The sequence below is a fragment of the Tachypleus tridentatus genome, chromosome 8 (genome assembly GCF_004210375.1).
Source record: "Tachypleus tridentatus isolate NWPU-2018 chromosome 8, ASM421037v1, whole genome shotgun sequence".
Taxonomy (NCBI): domain Eukaryota; kingdom Metazoa; phylum Arthropoda; class Merostomata; order Xiphosura; family Limulidae; genus Tachypleus; species Tachypleus tridentatus.
In genome coordinates this window covers 34,784,260-34,810,194 of record NC_134832.1, presented here as the reverse complement: position 1 = coordinate 34,810,194, position 25,935 = coordinate 34,784,260, and the positions used below count along the sequence as shown (strand labels likewise).

Here is a 25,935-nt window from a genome sequence, read left to right as displayed (position 1 = left end):
TCGTTTTCACCTTTGAGAACACCATTTCATTGTGGGCAGTTGCTTTCCATTTAGTTTGTTCTTTGTAGACATTTGCAATAGGGTATTTTAGTCTTTTGTGTTAGAGGAGGAAAATGTTTTGGAAGCTAACATTTTCAGTACTTGGCTCCTTTTTTACACACTTTCTACCTTTCCTTTTCACTAAAACCAGTGTTTTTTTTATTCTAGTACTTGCCAATTTTCAAAAGTGATGAGTGAGCAGGAATAACAGTTAGTTGTGCCATTATACTATTGGTGGAGAGCAGTCATCTGATATGTATGCATTCAGAAATGGTGCAAAACTAGTGGGGGATTAAAGTTTTGTGTGCTTGATACTAAAATGAACATGTCTTGCACTCCAACCTATTAGAGTCTGAGTCAGATTGACTTGTTAATTCACAAATACTTAAGTATAAATCCTTTTGTTACACTTGACTGTTTGTGTACAACAACTTCTACGTATACTTCATAAATTTGGAATTGTAGTCAACATTCCATTTCCACTTCAGGGCTGGTCTGTTGTGCATGTTTTAAATTTTGAATGCAACTGTAAGGTGATGATATGTCCACTTTGACACCATATCATGTATGCATCTGTTCTTTGTATTGGAGATGTATAAAAAAACTGTATCTTACCATTAGCCTGCTTAAAATTGTTTTAAGTTAATACTTCTCTTTAATGCATACTTAGATGTGTCTGATAATCTGTAGTTAAGTAATAATTTTTATTTTAAAAGTCTGGTTACAAAACTAAAATGTTATTGAGTAAACATATGACAATTAACAAATTATTTTGTTAAGGAATAAATAAAATAATGTAAAACTTTACTGCCTTGTTATTGATCATAATTATTTGATTTTTACTAATAGCTTCAGTGTAGGAAAATTTTACTTTTTTATATTTCCAGTTTTTGAAAGAATTATCAAACGAAAGAAATCGCCCCCTTATTGTGACCCATTTCCATGAATGGTTAGCAGGCATTGGTTTGGTACTGTGTCGGACACGACACTTAGACATAGCCACAGTGTTCACAACACATGCCACTCTGCTTGGAAGATACTTGTGTGCTGCTAATGTTGACTTTTATAACAGTCTTGATAAGGTATAGGTGCTTATTTGGCATCAGGTTTAAAATTTAAAACATGCTACTTGGTTAATTTATATTCATTAAAAGTTATTAAAATTCCTTAAAATAAGACAGAAGACACTTAAAAAATTACTCTCTCTGTATCTTATTTAAACTAGTCGAAGCAAAGCATACAAGTCAATTATTTCTTAATTTACCAAAAGTTATGAAAGGATCAATTTTCATAAATATAACTAGGTGATTAATGGAATTAGCTTATCAGTTAATTGTTAGACTCATTGATAAATTACATTCAACTGATGATTGTTTTCACAAGTTTTGAATGGTTGGAATGACTAAAATTAGTAATTATCAAAAATGCTAATTTTAATTAGTTGATTATTTTCATGAATAATGACACTAATGAGTAAGTTGAACAAACTTAATTTAAAATAATGAAGAAAATTATAATTGTAATATTTCCATTGCTTCAGCAGTTTGAATAATCTAAATTGGTAACAACCAAAAATACAAATCTGTATTGGTGATTATTTTCATGATTATAATTGATGTAATACATGTTCACCAGATATTGATTGATCACCCAGCTTTACACACTACTAATTTATATACAAAAGTTACAATGATATTTTTGAATTGGTTAAAGTTGATTATTGCTTCCAGAAATGTAAAATTTTTAACATGGCATGCTCACTATTTAAAAAAAAAAAAAAAGTGAATTTTACATTTGAAGAGAATGTGATTCTAAAACTTTTGAAATGTCATCAGTTGCTGTCTTTTTCTATTCTAAATGATATTTTTATAGATAATTTTTAAACCAATATCACTTCAATGGAAAGATTGATTTCAAAAGCAATTATAAAGCAATATTTTAAATTCAGACTTGTTAAACAGAGGTATTTATGGTTTAGAAGTTAATTAAGAATATTTTAAACTGTATTAGTAACACAAGATAACTTATTGTGAGCATTAAATTTTTATTAATTTCAAATTATCAGAAGTAAAGATATTGTTCTGCTTTGAAGTGCACATGATATTGGAAAGGTATTAAGTGTTGTTAAATGCTAAAAAGTTTGGCTTTTCAGAAAGCTCAAAACTGAGGAAGTAGGAAATTCTTTCAGAATTTCAGTCTTGAAATGTAATTTTCATTACTCATACTTTTTGTCACTAAATTTGTTTTAAACAATTTTAACACATATATGAAGTGTATTCTTTTTAATGTATATTTAGGTTAATAAGTGGTGTTAAAAAAATAAGTGTGTGTGTGTGTGTAAGTAAGTATATTATGAATCTGAAAGAACTAACACATCATTTATCATTGAGTAAGAACAAAATGTTTGTTCTTATATGTTGTTGAAACCTTAGATTTATTTGTTCTCAGATATTCCTATAAACAGTAAAGTAATGAAAAATTCATTTTTTGTAAGTTCAACTTGGACAAAGAAGCTGGTGATCGTAGCATTTACCATCGTTACTGCATGGAACGAGCTGCTGTTCATAGTGCTCACATCTTCACCACTGTTTCAGACATTACTGCCCTCGAAGCAGAACACCTACTGAAAAGAAAGCCTGGTAACATTTGATCTCATCTCTTTAATTTTGAAAATACTATTCTTTGTAACTCGTTTATTTTCTTATTTTATATTATACTCAAGTCAGTTAATATGGTTTTTAGGAAAATCTAAATTATTTATATAAAAATGAACTTTCTAATGAAATTATTAGTTTAAACTTTTGTTTTGGAATATTTTCTTGGGAAAGAATTGTATTTTTAGAGTTTTTCAAGATAAAGGCTTAGTAAGTAAAAATTTGTTTTAAAAATGAACTAATGTGATTATACTTGTGAAAAAATTTTCATTTTATAAATATACTACCGGGAATTTTTCTGTACATCCTTAATCATCTTGCCATGAGTTTACTGAGTATTACATTCAAAATTTATTAAATTACTTCTTGTTATACCAATTAGTATAATATAGTATAAAATCAGAGCTAATAATCCATATTTTAATAATATATAAATTTTAAGTCCTTAATGCTACAAGGCAATATAAAAAAAATCCTGCATTCCTCTTAGTATTACATATTTTCTTTAGGCATTTATTCTGTTTTATCCAATACGCCTTGAAAAATTATAAAATTAAATGTAAATTACTCACTATAAAAATCATTGCTCAGACAAACTAATGTTTATAGCCTTAAATTTTGTTCTGCAAGAGTTATCATCTGGGTCAGAAAATTGGACCCAGTCACACCAACCTGTCACATTTTCTATCTCAAGATTTGTTAATATTTCTCTCTTATGTTTAATCATATTACCTATAACTAATAGAAAGTCAAGATTTTCATCTATCAAATGACATATTGTATAGAATTGAGCATCAAACAGATAAGTGTCAATTTTGCTCAGAGTACAAGCATGTACAAGAGTACATGAGAAAGTTAATGGCTAGCTTGGATGAACTTGTAACAACTGTTGCTTTATACTCAGAAAATTAGACAAATTTTGATAGTTAAGGTAAATTGTCTGTTTTTTGCATGTTGTTAGTCTATGCTCTTTGGTGAATTATTTAATTAAATAAAAATTTAATGCATTACTACTATCAGTATAAACAAGAAAAAAGATAGGGTAAGTACTTTATTTCTTGTTTTTCATGTTTATTCTTTATTTATTATTACAAAAGTAAATAAAATGTAAAAATTTGGATCATTTTTTTAGGTTAAAATTAGATTGAGTAAAATAAATAATAATAAAAATGTTTCACTGGGTACACAGATGAGCAGCTTGTAGTAGCTTGTGGATAATGTAATTCAATAATCTAATGTCAACTATATGCTCCTCAAGTGATTTACAACATCATGGTCTGGATAGTAGTTAGACAGGATTAAAAAGGTAATGAAACAATAAATTTGAATTATAAGTAGATATTTACTGTTATGAGCATAAAGCTACTTAGGATAAACAGATGTTTCATATTACAATTGTAGAAAGAAAAAAGTAATTTATTTTTATTTTTTTGGTTGTTGCAAAATTGGTTAAACTGACTAATCCTATATAGACGTAGGGTAGAGAAAATAACGGATAAAATATAAAGTGTCAGTGAAAATAAAAAAATGTTTGAAATGTATTTAGGAATTACAGTAAGGAAACTTGAGATTTGTTAGAAGGAAAAGTATTATTAAACTTAACATGAAAATTATTATGAACATGGACTACTGAAAACGGATACTCAGTACATTTATTGACAAATCTTTATTTTAGTTTATTAAAAATACTCCACTAAAAATGATTTTTGTATATAGTAACTCAGTATTAACTGAAAGACTACCAGCTTTTGTGAATGTGTACACTATCGAAAGTTAGAAGTATTAGCTCTACAAATACTTTAAACAAGTACAAAGAGGTCACATGGTCAGTCAAAGTGACTGAGTCCATGTTGAAAGAATTAAAGACCTACTCAGGTAAGAAAATATTTTGAATTTGTTGAAGTAATTATTGGAACTATTAAAGTATTATAAACAATGAAAATTCATATTACAATAAAAAGAAAATGCTTGCTTACAGTTCAAAGGAATTTCTAACATTGTTTTTTAAGTAAAGTTGCTAAACAGAGAAAATTATTATTAAATTAATGTATTAGAACAAAATTATTTTGTCAGAGTGGATCTCTCATGCTCTGAAATTCAGTTATTTGTTGGTTTATATTTTATGTTCTTGTGCTTAACTGTATACAGATTGTCATTTTGAACTACCATGTAACCAGTAAACTGTACATAATATACTTTTAATATAATTAGTGTATCTTAAAGAAATTTGTCAAGCTTTTAATAGTCATTACAAGTCTTTTGTGCACAAAAAACATTTTTTAAAATTAATTATTTTTGCTATGCCTATGAATTTTATAGTCTGACTATGCTGAGTGCTGGGTGATTTTCATGTTAAGATTAAAAATACTGTCTTCAACTTTCAGTTTCTTTTACTTAACCACTAGGAACTTTCTAAATGAATATCAAAACTGTTTTTAGTAGAACTTTATTTTCTCTGCCTCACTGTACTGGTTTAGTCCATTTGACTCACCTTTTAAACATCACAAAAAGTATGAAATCTAATTTCCCCCTTTTGCTTTCTAGAATAACTGCAGATTGTAACAGAAAATTACACTTATTTATGCTAAACAGCTTCATTCTTTTGGCAGTTTACATTTGTTTTCCCTAATGTTTTTTTAACTGTGTCCAGCTACTAAAGATGCATTACAAAGCTATAAACAACTGGTGAACAAATAAGTTAGAGTAAAACAAAATATTGAATTATATAATACACGTGTTGCTCAGATACATACTTCACTGAGAGATTTACATTTGTTTACATTTTATTTTTAACAAGTTTTGAATTTTTACATTTTAGTTAGTTTTGTAACTGTACTTATGTGAAGTTCTTTTTTGCAATTGGAGTCTTGTTAAAAGTTAACTAATTTTATAAAAGATTATTATTGCTACTTTAATGAATATTAGATCAAATATTCATTCGAGAACAAAAAATACAATGTCCTTTAACTAATATAGTTTAACAAGCTTTATAACTAAGTTATAAGAGCATTAAAATATTTCCCTAACTTGGTGAAGATGAACTTAACAGTATCAGTTTTGAATCTGTAGAACAAATAATTTGAATACTGTTATGAGATAAAGCTAGCCTATTATATAATTCCATTAACAAATGAAAAGAGAGTTATTGTCATAATTTAAAGTAGTGTGATAGGAAGGCATGTTGTGTGGGTTTAAATTTACATCTTTCTGTAAGTAAAGATGATTGGAGGCTATAAAATTAGATTTTGGCAATATTGGGTATTTGCTATAAGTTTATAATTTATATAAAAACTCCAAAGCTCAAAAGGAATGGAAAGTATATACAAATTGTAAAATTCAGAGCAAACCAATTTCATGATGTGAAGAAAGACAATTTACTTAAATTTATTCTTTTGGAATTAAGAAAGTTCACTTTTGTTTGTTCACTCTGATGCCTATGTTATTAACATACATTAGTTTAATTAATTTTTGAATGTAACTATAAAAGTTGTTTACAATACTAACACACCCAAGATTGTTAATAGATGAAAAATTATAGATGTATGAATGTAGTATATGCTTTGTTTAACTGCTTGAAGGTTATTACACTATGATGAATTTTTTTTGTTTAGTTAACTTATTATTTTTTTTCAATAATGAAAAGTCTGACTCTACTTGTTCAGACATAGTAACACCAAATGGACTGAACGTGAAGAAGTTTAGTGCACTTCATGAATTTCAGAATCTTCATGCTTTAGCAAAAGAAAAAATTCATGACTTTGTCAGGGGTCATTTCTACGGGTATGTTTTTAAATATAGGACATGTTTATAGTCAAATCTACTTAACTATGTGAAGGAAGTGTTTTTTTTTTTTATGGTGTCTTTGTAAAATGTTTTTCTGGTCTGTTCTTGTAAGTTCAAACAAAAATAAAGCTTTTGTATATTTTTTAAAATTTAGTTTTACTTTATGCAGAGTAATTCCATAATTCCACATGGATTTATCAGTAATGGTTATTTTCATTTTTGATTTAGTTGCTTATATCATTCTGTTTTTAGTATTGTCAATTCATTTAAACTAAGAAAAATTATTTGGTATACAAGGTATTTAATTACTCTGTACCTTTTGACTTTTTACTTCACAGTAATGTCTTTGAGTGAACTTACCTTTGCACAATAAGTTTTCTAGCTTTCCACTTTTTGCACTATACTGATTTACTGAGGAATATATTACACAATTTTGATACTTCTTGTTTGTATTCTATTGTAGACATTATGACTTTGACCTGGACAGAACTCTCTATTGTTTCATTGCGGGACGGTATGAATTTTCAAACAAAGGAGCTGACATGTTTATTGAAGCCCTTGCTCGACTGAATCATTTTCTTAAGGTATGTTTGCAAATCATATAATCCTGTACAGTTGAATTTTTTTTCTGAACAAACTTTTATTTATGATAAATGTTGAATGTGTGCATTAAACTTGAATTATTCATCTGTAATGTGTGGATATTCAAAAATTTTTTGGTAATTCGTTTTTATTATTTGGGTATTAAAGGAGATTACATGATAATTTGCTTTTGTGAGGTCTAGTATTGAAAATTTATTCTTATGACATTTGTGACTTTCAGGCTGCAGGAAGTGATATGACTGTTGTTGCATTTCTCATTTTTCCTGCTCGGGTAAACAATTTTAATGTTGAATCTTTGCGAGGTCAAGCTATTTGTAAACAACTTCGTGATACTGTACATGATATTCAGTCTAAGATTGGAAAGAGAATGTTTGAAGTGTGTTTAAGGTGAGTTTCAACATTATGTTTAAAATTCTGGAAATGCGTAGTGTTTTTGATGTAACTATATTAGTCTTAAGTTTTTAAACTTCCTTTAGCTTGGAAAGATCTGCTAAAGAGTTGTTCTTTTATTAAAATGTACAGCTTTTCTTAAGTCAATTTTTGTTACAGAAATTAAAAACATTTACTGATCATCAGTTTCTGTACAAAGCCTTCCCAAATAATTGTTTTAGTGATGAAATTTTAAATTTTCATCATGTTCAATTATTGTGTGGAAGAAGTCTTTTACATTAAAGAAACTGGCATTAAACTATGTAGATAAGCAAAAAAAGGAGTTGCTAGGAATTGATGATATTTTTAAAACAATTTTTTAAATTTGTGTTATCAAATTTCATTAATTTTTTACCTTATAAATTAAGAATGACAGGCATGTATTTGTTCACCAGAATTTGTGCTGTAATAGTAAGAAATTGTATCTTAGTGAATTCAAGTACCCACTTTTTTGAGTCAACCTAATGAGAATTCTAGATATTACAGCACTTTTACTCTAAAATCTATGTACTTTTTTTCAGTTTTAATATTTGATAAGTGAAAGCTTGTGACATAAGAATTAATGAGTTTTCTTTCAAACTATCATTTTATGACAATTCCTTTTGGATTCATTATAGCTTAATGGTAGTTGACAGTCATTATTTTTAGACCTTTTTCTTTTATGTTTCATGAAAAGAAGTTTCATATGTAAAAACTGTACTTTAAAATTATTTAAGTACACTTTATACATCAATTCTACATTCAGCTTTTATTTTAAAATTAGCTTCTCAGACTTCATACATTCTTGGTCATTCTTTCTCATAAACACTTCTAAAAATTGATTATTATCATGAACTTTGTGCTTTTCCAGTGGCCAAATACCTAAAGGTGATCAGTTGATTTTACCAGAAGATATTGTGAAGTTAAAAAGATGCATTTATGCTACTCAGGTCAGTTTCTTTTACACGAATATCACCTAAAAAATATGCAGTTAGACTTAAAATGTTTTTCTTGTCTTATTTTATAGAAGTTTTAGTAAGGCAAAAAATACATTAAAGCATTCCAAATACAAAATTCTATCAGACTTCATTATTTTATTTTTTGCTAATTTGTTTAGTATGTTGGTTTTCTCTTAAGAAGGTGCCTAGGCAGATAGAATAAACACCCATAAAGAGTTGTGTGCTACCAGTATGACTCCTTTTGTATGAGTAGCAGTTTACTGTTTCCTGTCTTTCAGAAAAACTTTATTTCTCTTAAGATTCTTTTTATATTTCACTGTGGATAGTTTATAGAAAAGTTTCAACTCTTCTTATATGCTAAAATACATTTGGTTAATTTTATTAGAATAGAGCTAATAAAAATGAAAAAGTTATTGTTAATTCAGGCAACATATAAATTTTTTAAAGTAACTGAGTTTTAATTGATAACAATTTAGCGAACAACTTTGCCACCAATTTGCTCCCACAACATGATTGATGATGCTTCAGACCCGGTTTTGTCTTCTATACGACGATGTCAGCTATTTAACAATCGCCATGATCGTGTAAAAGTAAGTCTTTCTGTCTCATCTGACCTAATGTGGAGTTGTGGAATTTTAAATTATGGGCTTGGTAAGTGTGTGTATTATTTTATTTTGTTCATTTACAAGTCTTGCAAACATAGCTATTTTTCATTGTTTCAGGTTTGAAGCTTGCATAGTCTTAAGTTAAACTTTTAAAAGGTTTTTGCATAGTATATTTCACTAATTAAATAAATTATTTAGTGTAGTAGTACCATTAGTATAAGTAAAGTAGGTTGAATCTTCATTGATGGTTAACACAAAAAAGACCCAGGTAATTACTACATTTCATGTTTTTCATGTGTGTTCTTTATTTATTACTGTAAAAGTAAGTTGTAAAAATGAGAAATTTAGTACATTAGATTTGATAAGATCTTTAAAAAAAAATTCTTAATCAGGTAAGCTTGTAGGCAGCTCTTGCATTACATAATTCAATATGATAATGTGAGCTGCATGTTCATAAATTGATTTACCACTTGATGGGTGGGAATATTAGACACAGTTCAAAAGGCCATAAAACTATATAGAAACAGATATAAAATGTTATGAGCCATAAACTATTTAGGATAAACCCCTCGGTGTGGATTCCTGTACGTGGTGAGGGGACCTCCCAGGGAAGGTTCTGTTCTATCTCGTTACCTTCTCTGGAATCTAAACATCCACCCACGTGTTTGCCGTGCGTGGCGACCCGTAAAGGGGAGGAGAGGATCCTGGTGGTTGAGGGGTCCAACCCTAACACACCACTTTGGCCTCGGAATTCCTGTAGATGGATGGCCTTTCGGTGGCCTCCCTTGGGTCAATCAGCTGGTCCACTTGGGCTAGAGTCAACCAAGTACCAGTGTTGGAAGTTCTCAACGGGTGTTGTTGACATTGTGCCTGATGCTGGTGTTTGGGTATAGTGCTCACGAAACCCTGGCGTTGCTGCATTGTCCTTGCATGACTTTGTATTGCGTCCCCTTGTAGGGCTTTATGGTGGGTGGGGTCAATGGGTACCAAAATTTTTTCTTTTTCCTATGGATCCTCCAAAAAAATTAAATAAAATTGTAAAAAAACAGTCAATGGGTAAGCGACCACGTCTTGAATATTCAGAACAGCAATCTTCAACATCAGTAACACACATACCTCATTTTCTTATATTACATTCTCTTTCGGAAAAACCTTTAGGGCAAATGTCCCCTTTTTTTATTCAAAAGGGACTAGAGGGACTTGCTGGCTCTCCAAAGTCACTAAAGAAACTTCGATCTGGTGACATATTGGTTGAAACATCCACATCCCAACACAGTGAACTCCTCTTGAATTCAAAGGCAATTGGGGATATACCTATTGAGGTTACACACCATGCTACCTTGAATTCTTCACGAGGAGTTATTGTTGAAAGGGATTTGAAGAACGTTCCCAAGTCAGAGATTCTCGCTGGTCTCTCCACTCAAGGAGTTTCTGCAGTGAGGCACATCTCCACTGCGCAAAGATGGAGTTACACTGCCAACAAATACCCTCGTTTTAACATTTACTTCACCACGTGCACCTGCCACCATCAAGGCAGGTTATCTCATTTGCAGGGTTCGCCATACATACCAAACCCTCTTCGATGTTTCCAATGTCAGAGATTCGCCACTCAAAGACATCTTGTCGTGGTTCCCTGACATGTGCTCGCTAGGAGGCAAGGACCACGATGCCTATGACTGTGACATGAACCCACATTGCGTAAACTGCAATGGTTCTCACCCCTCTTACTTTTATTCTTGCCCAAAATGGTTGGAGGAAAAAGAGGTGCAGCATTTGAAAACGACACATAACATTAGTTATCCTGAGGCTCGGAAATTGCTGTCCACAACTCCATCTCGGACATATGCTGCTGCACTTCATTCCACAACTACAGTGGGAGTGCAGACAGATCTCTCTGTACCTCCAAGAGAACCGTTTTCAAAACAAATGAAAAGCCTTTTGACCTCCGTGGTTAAAAAGGTTGATGAATCGACTTCCACACCCATCTCAGTTTCTCCCATACCTTCCAACAAACCTCAAGATCCACATCCTTCAGTTTCAAATACAGGTATTTCTTCAGATACATCTTTTTTCTCCCATCACAAGAGACAAAACAATTATTCGTTCGCGTCCTCAGTCACTGGATTCCCCTTCAAATAACAAAAACCTGCCCACCCGGCCCAGAGCAGGATCCATGGAGGTTGATAGACCTCCTCCGACTAAAGACAGTAAAGAAAAAAGACATGGTCGTAAACCGAAGGGTTCTCCAGCCACTTCACCTACCCGTTCTTAAAAATGGCCACCTTGATACAATGGAAATGTCGAGGTTTACGTTCTAATCTGGATGATATCAAAACGCTGATTGCTTTCTACCATCCTGTTTGTCTTTCTTTACAAGAAACATTTCTCAAAACTGCTGATACTGTCTCCATTCGGCAGTTTTCTCTGTACAGAAATGACAGGTTGTGTGATGGTCGAGTACATGGAGGGGTGGCACTGTTGGTTGATCAACACGTGCCCACCCTGTCTTTGTCACTCAACACACCCTTGGAGGCTGTAGCCATCCGTGTTTCCTTGGGTCATACCATCACTGTTTGTTCTCTGTACCTGTCCCCTGGAGAGACATATGATCAATCAGATCTTGATGCTCTCGTTGAACAGTTGCCATCTCCATTTCTAATCCTAGGGGATTTGAATGGACATCATCCCCTCTGGGGAAGTGATATTATTGATGGGAGGGGCTGATTTGTAGAGCGGATGCTCTCTGATCACAATCTTTCTCTTTTTCAACACTGGTTCTTCCACTTACTTTCATGCACCTAGTCAGTTCTTTACTGCTATTGATCTCTCAGTTTGCTCCCCTTCATTATTCTCCCATTTTTCATGGAGGGTTGACAGTAATCCACTAGGCAGTGATCATTTTCCGATCCTTTTTAGAGAGACTGGCCGTGGTCGATGCCACCCTACCCACGTGCCCCGGTGGAAGCTGGATCAGGCGGACTGGTCCACTTTCACTGCTCTCGCAGAACTTGATCCTGCCATCGTAAATCAGCCATCAATAGATGACTGTGTAGCAGCGGTAACTGACTGTATTACACATGCAGCTGCTCAGTGTATTTCTAAAACCTCGACACGTTTTCCACGATATCCTCGTCCGTGGTGGAATCCTGCTTGCCACTTAGCACGGAAGGTTCAAAAGCGAGCCTGGGATACTTTTCGTAGATATCCCACACTTTCAAACCGGGTTGCTTTCCAACGGGCCCATGCACATGCTAGGTGGGTAAGATGTCAAAGCCAGAAAGAATCTTGGATTAAGTTCACAACCAGCATATCTTCTACCACCAGTTCCAAGATCATATGGGACAGGATTCGAAAGGTTAATGGGCACTACAATTCTGTGCCCCTCTCGATCTTACTCTCTAATGGTCAGGAGGTGACTGATGTTCGGAACATCGCTAACACTCTAGGTGAAAGCTTTTGCCGGGTATCTAGCACTTCTGCTTGTTCCTCCACCTTCCTGGCCATAAAGACTCGGGCAGAGCGATCACCTCTTTCCTTTTGAACTGACTGTTTCTTTAACTATAATTGTCCCTTTACCCTGGTGGAACTAAAAATGGCCCTTCATTGGTCTGCCAGTATGTTTGTTGGACCTGATGATATTCATTATGACATGCTGTACCATCTATCTCCTGCTTCTCTTGATGTCCTTCTGATTGTTTTCAACTGGATCTGGCAGGAGAATGTTTTTCCTGATGCCTGGCAGCCGGTTATTATTATACTTTTCTCTAAGCCAGGGAAAGATCCCAAGATTCCTTCACACTACCGTCCAATTGCTTTTACGAGCTGTCTCTGTAAGACATTAGAAAGGATGGTTAATGCTCATCTTGTTTGGTTCCTTGAATCAAACAACCTCCTCTCGCCCACCCAGTGTGGGTTCCATCGACAGCACTCTACCACAGACCACCTAATTCATCTTGAAACATCTATCAGAGAAGCCTTTCTCAACTGCCAACATCTTGTATCAATATTCTTTGACATAGAGAAGGCTTACGACACAACATGGAGGTATGGCGTTTTGCGAGACCTCCATACATATGGGTTATGTGGCCATCTACCCATGTTTATTAAAAATTTTATAATGGACAGGAGATTCCAAGTTCGTGTGGGTTTGACACTTTCCCGTTCTTTTGTACAGGAACGTGGAGTCCCTCAAGGCTGTGTATTGAGTGTTACACTCTTCTGTATAAAGATAAATGCCATCACTGAACAACTTCCTCTCACTGTTGCGAATGGGCTGTATGTCGACGACTTTCACATCTCATGTCAGTCGTCACACATGAGATATATTGAGCGACAACTACAAACTGCCCTCAATTGTGTACGGAAGTGGACTCTGGCGAACGGCTTTAATTTCTCTCTCTCCAAAACTGTATGCATGCACTTTTGCCGTCGACAGGGTATTCACCCTGATCCTGAACTTCATATCGGTGAAGTTTTGCTGCCAGTGGTCCCGGAGACCAAGTTCTTGGGGCTTATCTTTGATCGTAAACTGACCTTTATACCACACTTAAAGCAGCTTCGGGTCAAATGCACAAGAGCACTGAACATCCTCTGTGTTCTCTCTTCTACCAGTTGGGGGGCAGATCGCTGTTCAATGTTAAAGGTATATCGTGCTCTTATTAGATCGAAACTCGATTATGGATCAATGGTCTATGGCTCTGCCAGACCTCGCCTTAAAGATGCTGGACCCCATTCATCACCAAGGACTTTGACTCTGCACTGGGGCTTTCCGTACCTCTCCAGTTCAAAGTATATACATTGAATCTCATGAACCTTCTCTACACCTTCGCCGTTTGCAACTATCTTTACAATATACTTCGAAACTTCATTCCTTACCAAAGCATCCCACCTGGAAATGTGTTTTCCTTCCTCGGTGGGCAGTACTTTTTCAGAAAGGACGATCTGTCATTGCTCTGTTTGGCCTTCGCATCCGGGCGCAATTGGATGAATTGGGTCTGTCCTTGGATAACATTGCAGATTCCACAGGTCGGCCCATCCCACCATGGCTTATTACAGCCCCAAATGTGACCTTTCTTTCAGTCACCTAAAAGGCAGATACTCCAGTTTGGAAGTACCGTCTTTTATTCAATGAATATCTTTCAAACAATCATTCAGTTCCCATTTATACAGATGGTTCCAAATCAGGTAATTCAGTGGGCTCTGCTATGGTTTGCTATGGGTCAGTAATTGCGTGCAGAATCCCTTCTACAGCTTCTGTGTTCACTGCTGAACTGTATGCCATATCTCTTGCCCTGGATCATATTGCAGCTGAGCAGTACTCCAACTGCACTATTTATACTGATTCGCTTAGTTCTATACTTGCCTTGGAATCGCTACACATTAGCTCACATCCTATTCTCGCTGATATTCGAAACCGACTGGCCTATTTCTCATTAGCAGCTACTTCAATCCAGTTTTTCTGGATACCAGGCCATGTTGGTATTCGCGGGAACGAGCTTGCAGACATGGCAGCTAAATATGTCTGCTTCAGCACCATCACTCCTATGCCTATTCCGTACATGGACTATGGTGTTGTCTTCAAGGCTCGGCTCCGTGCCAGCTGGCAGTCCACTTGGAGTGAGCAACGCGACAACAAATTTTTTCAAATCAAACCCAAAATTGGACTTTGGCCATCTAGCTTCCGTAAAGTTCGGAAGGAGGAAGTTGTTCTCACTAGGCTATGCATTGGTCACAGTTTTTTAACTCATCATTTTCTTTTATCTGGAACTGATGCACCAATGTGTAGTTTGTGTAACACTCAAATCACTATCAGCCACGTTTTACTTTCTTGCCATCGTTACAGTTCTCAACGACGGCAATATTTTAAACATATTTTTTCCCAGGGTCAGTCTGTAACATTGGACAGAGTTATTGGTGATGGTGACTCTGTCCACCTTGATAATGTTTTTAATTTTTTAATGGCCATTAATCTTTTTAATCTCATTTAAATGTTGCATATTTATTCATTACACCTTTTTAATTGTGGATCCTTTTTTACAGTTTAATCTCTCTCATTCAATTTGACATTGGACAATGGCCAGAACATTAAATAACTCGACACCAGGACTGGAAAGGCCAACTTCAGGTGACTAACGCTACTGTTTGAACTATCAGTTTGAACTACTCGTTAGTCATCCTGGCGAGTTGTTATTATACTTTTGCTGCATATCATTTCACACTTTTACTAATTAACTTTTTAGTACTGGCCATATTGACTCATAACCCAGAACCAGGACTGGAAAGACCAACTTCAGGTGACTGACTGTTAGTCTTCCTGGCGGGTTACGATCATTACCATTCTGCTACAGGTAGTTCTTTACAACTTTGTTGACTGGATGTCAATATTGGTTTTTACGCCATTTTCTGTTTTAATTGCCGTTTTGCTTTTATCTTCAATTACTTTTACAAATTTTACTCCATTTACTTGACTTTTATCTTTTTACTGGACATTTGGCTACTCATTATTACAATTTTGCAGAGTGTCTTTTAAAACTTTTATTCTTTTACATTTTGATAATAGCTGCTATGACACATAACCCGGAACCAGGACTGGAAAGGCCAACTTCAGGTGATTGACGGTGGTTCTTGAACTTACCTGTTAGTCTTCCTGGCGGGTTATGATCATTACCATTTTGCTAGAGTAAATATTTTACAACTTTGAAGACTGGATGTCACCTTTGGTTTTTACACCATTTTCTGTTTTAATTGCTGTTTTGTTTTTACATTCATTTACTTTTACAAATTTTACTCCATTTACTTGACTTTATCTTTTTACTGGACATTTGGCTACTCGTTACAATTTTGCTATGTCTCTTTAAAACTTCTATTATTTTACATCTTGATACTGGTTGCTATGACACATAACCCGGAACCAGGACTGGAAAGACCAACTTCAGGTGACTGACGGTGGTTCTTGAACTTACCTGTTAGTCTTCCTGGTGGGTTATGATCATTACCATTTTGCTAGAGTAAATATTTTACAACTTTGAAGACTGGATGTCACCATTGGTTTTTACACCATTTTCTGTTTTAATTGCTGTTTTGTTTTTACATTCATTTACTTTTACAAATTTTACTCCATTTACTTGACTTTATCTTTTTACTGGACATTTGGCTACTCATTGTTACAATTTTGCTATGTCTCTTTTAAAACTTCTATTATTTTACATCTTGATACTGGTTGCTATGACACATAACCCAGAACCAGGACTGGAAAGACCAACTTCAGGTGACTGACGGTGGTTCTTGAACTTACCTGTTAGTCTTCCTGGTGGGTTATGATCATTACCATTTTGCTAGAGTAAATATTTTACAACTTTGAAGACTGGATGTCACCATTGGTTTTTACACCATTTTCTGTTTTAATTGCTGTTTTGTTTTTACATTCATTTACTTTTACAAATTTTACTCCATTTACTTGACTTTTATCTTTTTACTGGACATTTGGCTACTCATTGTTACAATTTTGCTATGTCTCTTTTAAAACTTCTATTATTTTACATCTTGATACTGGTTGCTATGACACATAACCCAGAACCAGGACTGGAAAGACCAACTTCAGGTGACTGACGGTGGTTCTTGAACTTACCTGTCAGTCTTCCTGGTGGGTTATGATCATTACCTTTTTGCTAGAGTAAATACCTTACAACTTCTTATACTCTGCCTTCTATCTTAACATTGTAGACTAGGTGTCAACATTGGTTTTATACTTTTTTGTTTTACCTTAATATCCATTTATGTCTATTACTACATTTATTTATTTTTATTTTATTTTTTTACATTTTTACCGAATGTCTGGTGCAGATAGCCTCGCTGCTTTGTGCCATAAAACACTAAATCAATCAATCAATCAATCAATTTAGGATAAGCAATTGTAGTTTCATGTAAGAATTTGCAGTCATTCTAGGAAAAAAAAAAGATGGGATAATTTAAATGTTTCATATTTTTCTCTGGTAGTTAGTCAAATTGACTGAACAGATATAAAGTTACAGTAGAGAAAATAAAATATAAATTTCTTCTGAAAAAACATTTTATTGAAGAGGTTTTAAGAAATTATGCAAATAAAATTTTACAATTTTCAGGTAAAGAAAAGTGTTATTAATCTTAAAAACAAAATCACTTTACACTTGAAGCATTAAACACTGACTGTATATATATATATTTACAGAAAAAGTTTTAAAAATACTTGTACACAGAAAATAAAATTTTTTATTAAGACTTGTAATACTTGTTGAAAGCTTGCAAAAGTTTTGTGAAGACATGTTAAAGCTCAGAGTTATGTTTGATTGCACTTGTACTAATCTGATAGGGGATAGGTGCATTGAACATATATTATAGTCATAGGGTTTTTTTTTTATCCTATCAACATACTCAGTCAAGTTGATTGACCTTGTAACCAACAAAAAGGGTACAAAATAAACGTAAATTATTCTTTCTGCATTTCTATAATGACAACAAATTGTAACAAAAAGAAAAATTACAATTATTTATTCTAAACAGTTTTAAGTTCATTATCTATTTTTATATATCTTTGCTTTATTGCTCTTTGAACCATGTTTAATTAATAATCCTGTGATACAAGCTGTAAATAATACAGTGAATGTATATATAAAGTTGAATAATGTAATATGCTAGTTGTATGCACTTGTCATAGAGAAATTTTTAAATTACTTTTTTCGATCATCTAACTTTATCAGAGGAAATAAGTTTTTAATTTTTGCAATTTATTAGATTGTGTTACAGTAGGTGAAGAATACATATAAAAAAAAACCTATTTAATTATCTTTCTTCTTTCTTTGCTGTCAGCCTGCTAAAGAAACTTAAGTTTACTTTTTCTGATGATGGTACTAGAACATTGAATAATTTTTACTTATTTTAAATATGCATATAAAATCACAAAACAATAACATACACATCATATTTCCTGCAACTATTATAATTTTACTGGATTTCTAACTATGGCATAAATGCCTTAAAATAATTCCCTCAGCTACTTTAATTGAACTCAGCAGTAGCGACTTTCAATCTTTAAGAAAAATAACTGAAAATATATGATAAAAGTATTTTTAGTTAAATTTTGTTGCATCTTTACAAATGTTGTGAAAACTTGAAATTACAACATGGTCTTTGTTTCAGTAAAGCATATTGATTCCTCTCGTACTATTGAAGTTGTGTTGGTCTGATTCTCATTAATAAATGTAGGAATACACACCTTTAAACATATCAGGATCAGATGAAATTACAGCCTGACAATATTTAATTGTTGCAAAATTCAAAAGAATATAATGTAAATAACTTAAATCTATACAAAGTATTATATATTCACATACTTGTAATACTTTAAACCACTTTGTTTTAATACTTGGATTTTAAACAGTTCCATGTACTGTAACCTACAATGTTTGTTTCTTTTTGTTACTCAAATCACTGCAAAGTTTCCATTACGTATTTTTCTTTTAACCCCATCCATGCACACAAATCTTTCGTCAATGTATAGTGAAAGGAAAAGGTAAAAAATACTAAATAAAATTAATAATGTCTTTTTGTTTTTGTAAAGTATTATTTGTTTTCAGCTTAATTATTTTCACAGTTTCAGATGTTAATCTTTTAATATATTTTAAATTTACTGCATTATTGCTAGACTTTGTGAGGAAGTTGTTTATTACTTCATGAAAAGCAACACATCATAGTGAAACCTTGTATTTCCCTGCATAAATAAAATACTGATCAAATTGCACATGATTTGAGCTCATGAGCTTATTTTAACCTCATAAAACTTTAAGTTACTTATTTTTATTGCCTAATATAAACAGCTACTTTTGAAAAAAATGTGCACTTCAAACATTGAGGCCCAATTATCCTTTATTACCATGGTTTAGTAACTTTTTTTTTTTTTTTACTGTGAAGATTGTTCAAAAAACGATTCGTGTAATTGGAACTAGAATTGAACATTATAAAACTACTATAATTTATCTGGCTTTCTAACTAAGCTATAAATAATTTAGAATATTCCATTAGCTGCTTGGAGCTCAAGAAAAACAGATCCAGAATAATAAACAAAGACTAAGAAGTCATGGTATACATAAGCCTACAAAAAAAGACTGTTGATAAATTTTGTTGAAGAAAAAACGTTCTATCTCCTTGTTATAGATCAAATAAATACACATGGTTTCTAACAGATAGTGCCTTGAAACCTATGTTAAGATGGGAGTAACCTTTCTTGTGGGTTTGAGCAATGTATTGATAGATATATAAATAAAAAAAAGAGAGAAGGTAGGTGGATCAAATTTTATTACTGGCCAATAACTGTCTATTGTTTGTGTTTATGATTGGTTGGACACTCTGAAATCCATACCAGGGAGAATTAAGAAAGTAAGAAGCATCATGTGACAAAAAAAAAGTGAAGATCAAAAACTTGTTTAACCCTTTTGGTGCTGAATAACAACTTTTAATGTTTGGCATGGTGCTGAATATATATATGTTTGATACTTCAACTAATTATGGTATCAGTACTAAAACATGATATCTCGGCAATAACTCAACAAAAGTCCCTGAAATATTCAGTAATTGTACCCAATACTATATATGTTAAATTCAATACATAAGAATAACCGGAATAAAGGAAGGTCGCCTGCTTGCGCTAAGCCTTCAAGTCCACTGAGGTCGCCAACTGTGCCGAAAGGGTTAAATATTTCTTTGAAATTAAACAAATTTAAAACTTAGGTAATATAACATTTTAAATTATCAAGTATGATTTGATGCCACTTTTATTAATATAAATTGAAAATATGGTTTAATTAAATTTTGCATTTAATTCCATAAAAATGTTCATAATGTGCACTTTGACTTGTGGCTTACACATATGCATAGGATTGATATGATAAATGCATTTCATTGTCTTGTGCAAATGATTTTCATAAGCATTGTTTATTAACTGTTTTATCATGTTTTGTTTTCTACTTCACTACTTTAAGCTAGTTCATTCTTCACCTTTATTTGTCAAGTACCTTAACTTGATATTTAAATGCATGCATGTTAGTCGAATATCTTTCATAAGCAAATAATGACATAACAAACACCTTTTTTAAAAAATTAAGATTTCAATGTATAGATTAGGGTTTAAAACTAAAAAGTTTCTGAACATGTTATTACTAATTACCACATTGTAGTTTGTCTAACAAACCAAGTTTGCAACTAAAGAGCATTGAGGACTAGAGAAGCTAAAGCAGAAAACAAAAAGGTGGGACAGACCATCCGTCTACAGATTTTAAGTTACTAGTGTTGCATAGGTAAATGTGAACACAATTTTTTATTGGTACGTATGAAAAATAAATTATTACACTTACCATTTCTGGTCATTAAAACTTGTTTCTTTTGAAATAGTTTGTAGATGAGATTAATAAAAAAGCCAAAAAGAAACATGCACTTCCTTGAATATTTGTCTGTTGAGTGGAGTGGGAACAAAAACTGTTTTGGTTTTAACAAGATTTGTTTGTAGTGTGTACATAAGTTGCTGTGTAATTATTTTCAACAAATTGTATTAACATATTAGGAAAAGATTGAAGGCTCATAAATGAAGATTTTCTCTCATTTTGCAGGTAATATTTCATCCTGAATTTTTATCTTCTACCAATCCTTTGTTTAGTATGGACTATGAGGAATTTGTACGTGGTTGTCATTTAGGAGTTTTTCCATCTTACTACGAACCTTGGGGCTATACACCAGGTATGTATCATTAACACTTTTCTTCCATATAGGTCATAGGTGAAAAACCATGTCATTGTGTTTGTTGACTCTCATTCAAAATTTTATTGAACTATTTGTTATGAATTTGTCATTAGTATCAAACTAATTATACAATTCAAATTTCTATAGTTTACATTATTTGATATTTTAATGGAAAAATATATATTAAACACACTTAAACATTGATTTTTGTGTGTCACATGGTATGTTGAATGCAACACTAGTTCATATTAGATGTTTTGATGTAAAAATACAAGTCTATTGCTTTTTATGAATTAAAACCACAAATTACCAATATTGAAAATCTAGAATTTAAAATAACCTTTTACCTTTTTGGTGGTCTGTCATTATGTTCAGTGAATCAAACACACTGGCCTCGCACACCTCTTCCAATTTTAGGTGATTAATGCTGCTGTTTGAACTACCTGTTAGTCATCCTGGTGAGTTATTAAAATTTTGGTTCAAGTCTTTTAAAACTTTTATTACTTTACTTTCTGAAAATGGCCATAACATTAAATAACTCGGAACCAGGACTGGAAAGGCCAACTTCAGGTAACTGACAGTGGTTTTTGTACTTACCTGTTAGTCTTCCTAGCAAATTATGATAATTAAAATTATGCTACAGATAGTCTTTTATATCATGTATTACTTTAGTTTTTCTCTTAACATTGTGGACTAGATGTAAACAGTGGTTTTATGCTATTTGTGTTTTTAACTTTATTTTGTTTTACCTTAAATTCCTTTTATGAATTTTATTAAATTTACTTTGATTTTAACTTTTAACCGGATGTTTGGCACAGATAGCCTAGCTGCTTTGTGCCATAAAACACCAACTAACCACACACCTCTTTCTAGTTTTGGAAATTGTCCCTTGCTTCTTTATGTAAGATGTGAATAACGAATCAAAAGCTCAGAATATTCCATTAGTGATTTTTCAGCCATTTTGAAATATAACTGTGTTGTCTCTTTGTTTTGAGACAAAGCTTTGTTCTTGTAAGTTGGAGTATTTAGCCTGTTCGAAATTCATATTTTTAAAAAATACAAATACAGCATAGTTACTTAATTTAATAAATTATAATGCAATTCTGTGGTATCGGTGAAGTAATTTATTTTGTAAAATGTATATAAAACATTTCGCTTTACATTCTCCACGTGTGAAGTTTCTTAAGGTTCGGCAAGCTTCAGTAAGCAGTAGCAGACTACAGTGGTCATAACTAAATGATTATTGTTTAATTTTTATTTACCATTTTAAGAAAAACAAGTTCAAGAACTTGTTTGTAAATATTAATAATGTATATATGTATACAATGTATGACAGTTGGAATGTGACTGTATTTTACAAAATACTAGTTACTAAAATACAGCTACAATAGGTCACTTTGTAAAGACTAGAGGTCAGTTTTATATTATTGAATACAATAACATGAGTGCATGTATGACTCATCATTGTAATTTTTATATTGTTAGCCAAGCACTGCTGAAAGGACAATAAAATGAAAATAATAAATCTATATAAGCATATAATGTAATGAGATTTATGTTATTTAGTCTAAACATTTGTTTTCATATTATTATATGTAGTCATTCATGAATGAAATAAGGATAATTTATATTGATTTTGTAATTTTACATGGTGTTTAGAAGGTCTGTCAAATTAACTTCCCCTTGGTGTGGATTCCTGTATGTGGTGAGGGGACCTTCCATGGAAAGTTCTGTTCTTTCAGTTTACCTCCTGGAATCTAAACGTTCACCCACATGTTTACCATACATGGTGACCCGTGAAGAGGAGAAGAGGATCCTGGCGGTTGAGGGGTCCAGCCCTAACCCACCACTTTGGCCTTGAATTCCTGTACACGGGAGACCTTGGGATGGCCTTCCAAGAGCCAGTTGAGTGATCCACTTGGGCTAAGGTCAACCAACTACTAGTGTTGGATGTTCTCAACAGGTGTTGTGGACATTGCATCTGATGCTAGTGTTTGGGTATAGTGCTGACGAATCCCTGGCGTTGTTGCAGTATCCTTGTGTAGCATTGTAGTGTATCCCCTCATAGTGGTCTATGGTAGATGGGGTCAGTGGGCACTGAAATTCTTTTTTCATTATGGATCCTGTAAATAAAAACTTAAATAAAATAGTGAAAAAACAGTCCATAGGTAAACGACCACATCTTAAAGATTGTAAGCAGCAATCTTCAACACCTGTAACTCATTTTCTTATACTACATTTTCTTTCAGACAAACCTTTAAAGCAGATATCTCTCTTTTTCATTCAGAAGGGACTAGAGGGAGTTGCTGGCTATCTAAAGTCAGTAAAGAACCTTTGCTATGGTGACATACTGGTGGAAACATCCACATCTCAACACATTGAACTCTTTCTGCATTCAGAGGCATTTGGGGATATATGTATTGAGGATACGCCTCATGCTACTTTGCATTCATCACAAGGAGTTATTGTTGAGGGGGATTTCAAGAACAACTCGAAGTCAGAGATTCTTGCTGGTTTCTCCACCCAAGGAGTTGCTGCGATGAGGCATATCTCCACTTGCAAAAATGGAATTATGATGCTGACCAACGTCCTCATTCTGACATTTAATTACTGCATCCACCTGTCCACCATCAAGGCAGGTTATCTTAATTGCAAGGTACAGCCATGCATTCCAAACCCTCAGATGTTTTCCACTGCCAGTGGTTCAGTCACCTGAAGATACCATGTCGTGGTTCCTTGACATGTGCTTGTTGCAGTGCCAAGGACTACAATGCCTATGAGTGTGAAACAGACCCTCATTGCATGAATTGCAGTGGCTCTCACCCATCCTACTTTCGTTCTTGCTCTAACTGGTTGGTAGAAAAACAGGTGCAGCATTTGAAAACGACTCAAAACATTACTTATCCTGAGGCTCAAAAGTTGCTATCCATTACTTCATCTCAGACGTATGCTGCTGCACTTTATTCCATTATCTACAGTGGGAGTGCAGTTGGATCTTTCTGTGCCTCCAAAACAATTGTTCTCAAACCAAATAAAAAGTCTTTTGACCTCCTTAGTTAAAAAAGTTAATGAATCAACATTAACATCCATCTCTGTCCCTAACCTACATTCCAGCAAACCCCAAGATTCACTTCATTTGGTTCCAGGTACAGGCATTTTCTTGGGTACATCATCTTCTTCCACCTCAAGATGCAAAACAATCATTCGTTCACATCTTCAGTTACTGGAATCCTCTTCCAACAACAAAGACCTACCCAATCGACCCAGAGCAGGATCCATGGAGGTCGAGAGACCTCCCTCTACATAAAGAAAAAAAGACGTGATCTTAAACAAAAGGGCTCACAACCAAATTGCCTACACATAAATAAAAATGGCCACTTTGATACAATGGAACTGTCGAGGTTTACATTCTGATTTGGATGACGTCAAAGCACTGATTGCTTCCTACTATCCTGTATGTCTTTCCTTACAGGAAACATGTCTGAAACCTGCTGATACAGTCACCTTTCAGCAGTTTTCTTTGTACAGAAATGACAGGTTGTATGATGGATGAGTGCATGGAGGAGTGGTACTGTAGGTTGATCAGCATGTGTTTATCATGTCATTGCCACTTGACACACCCTTGAAGGCCGTAGCCATCTCTATTTCCTTTGGTCGTACCATCACTGTTTGTTTTCTCTACCTGTCACCTGGAGAGACCTATGATCAATCAGACATTGATGCTTTCATTAAACAGTTGCTGTCTCCCTTTTTAATCCTGGGGGACTTTAATGGACATCATCTCCTTTGGGAGGAGTGCTGATATTGATGTGAGGGGTTTCTTCTACTTATTTTCATGCACCAAGTCAGTCCGTTACAGCTATATATCTTTCAGTTTGCTCCCCTTCACTATTCTCTCATTTTTCATGGAGGGTTGACAGTAATACATGATGCAGTGATCTTTTCCCATAATTTTCAGAGAGAATGGCCATGGTTGATGCTGTTTGACCCACGTGCCCCAGTGGGAGGTGGATCAAGCAAACTGGCCCTCTTTCATTGCTCTTGCAGAACTTGATCCTGCCATCGTCTATAAGCCATCAATAGACAACTGTGTGGCAGCAGTAAATGACTGTATCGGCATCTAGCTGGTCAATATATTACTAAAACCTTGACACATTTTCCATGATATCATTGTCCATGGTGGAATCGTGCTTGTCACGTGGCAAGGAAGGCTCAAAACGGGCCTGGCATACTTTTCTTAGGTATCCCACATTGTTGCACAGCATCGCTTTCCAGCAGGCTCGTATACATGCTCAATGGGTAAGACATCAAAGCCAGAAGGACTCTTGGATTAAGTTCACAATCAGCATATCTTCTACCACCAGTTCCAAAGTCATGAGATAAGATTCAAAAGGTCAGTGGGCAATATAATTCTGTCCCCCTTTTGATCTTGCTCTCTGATGGCCAGGAATTAGCTAATACCCGGAATATTGTCGATACTGTATGTGAAAGCTTTTGCCAAGTATCTAGTACTTTTGCTTCATCCTCCACCTTCTTAGCCATCAGACTTTGGTAGAGCGATTACTTCTTTCCTTTCGAGCTGATTGTTTCTATGACTATAATTGTCCCTTTACACTGGTGAAACTCAAACTGGCCCTTCATCAGTTTGGCAGTACATCGGTCAGACCTGATGATGTACACTATTAAACAGTGTGCCATCTATTTCCTTCTTTTCTTGCTATTTACTGATTGTTTTTAACCAGATCTGGCAGGAGAATGTTTTTCCTGATGCCTGGTGCCAGGCTATTGTCCTATCTTTCTCTGAGCCTGAGAAGAATCCCAAGAATTCTTTAAACTACCATCCAATTACTTTGACTAGCTGTCTGTGTAAGACCTTGTAGAGGATGGTTAATACTCATCTTGTTTGTTTCTTCGAATCAAACAACCTCCTCTCGCCTATCCAGTGTGGGTTCTGCTGACAGTGCTCCGCCACGAACCACCTGAATCGACGTGAAACGTCAATCAGAGAAGCCTTTCTCAAACAACAACATCTTGTATCAATATTCTTTGACCTTGAGAAGGCTTATGATACTACATGGAGGTATGGCATTTTGCAAGACTTCCATTTATATGGGTTAT

At 33.8% G+C, this 25,935-nt stretch overlaps 1 protein-coding gene across 1 annotated transcript in view; it reads left to right on the top strand.

The window, feature by feature from the left end:
- The window catches only part of Glys (glycogen [starch] synthase), a 50,373-nt gene that overhangs the window by 6,116 nt on the left and 18,322 nt on the right, over window positions 1-25,935 (top strand). Inside the window, exons 4-11 of the mRNA XM_076448198.1 lie at window positions 927-1,121; window positions 2,534-2,678; window positions 6,356-6,473; window positions 6,940-7,060; window positions 7,300-7,466; window positions 8,359-8,437; window positions 8,923-9,036; window positions 20,688-20,814. Coding sequence (XP_076304313.1) covers window positions 927-1,121; window positions 2,534-2,678; window positions 6,356-6,473; window positions 6,940-7,060; window positions 7,300-7,466; window positions 8,359-8,437; window positions 8,923-9,036; window positions 20,688-20,814 — 1,066 coding nt within the window. The remainder of the gene's footprint in view (window positions 1-926; window positions 1,122-2,533; window positions 2,679-6,355; window positions 6,474-6,939; window positions 7,061-7,299; window positions 7,467-8,358; window positions 8,438-8,922; window positions 9,037-20,687; window positions 20,815-25,935) is intronic.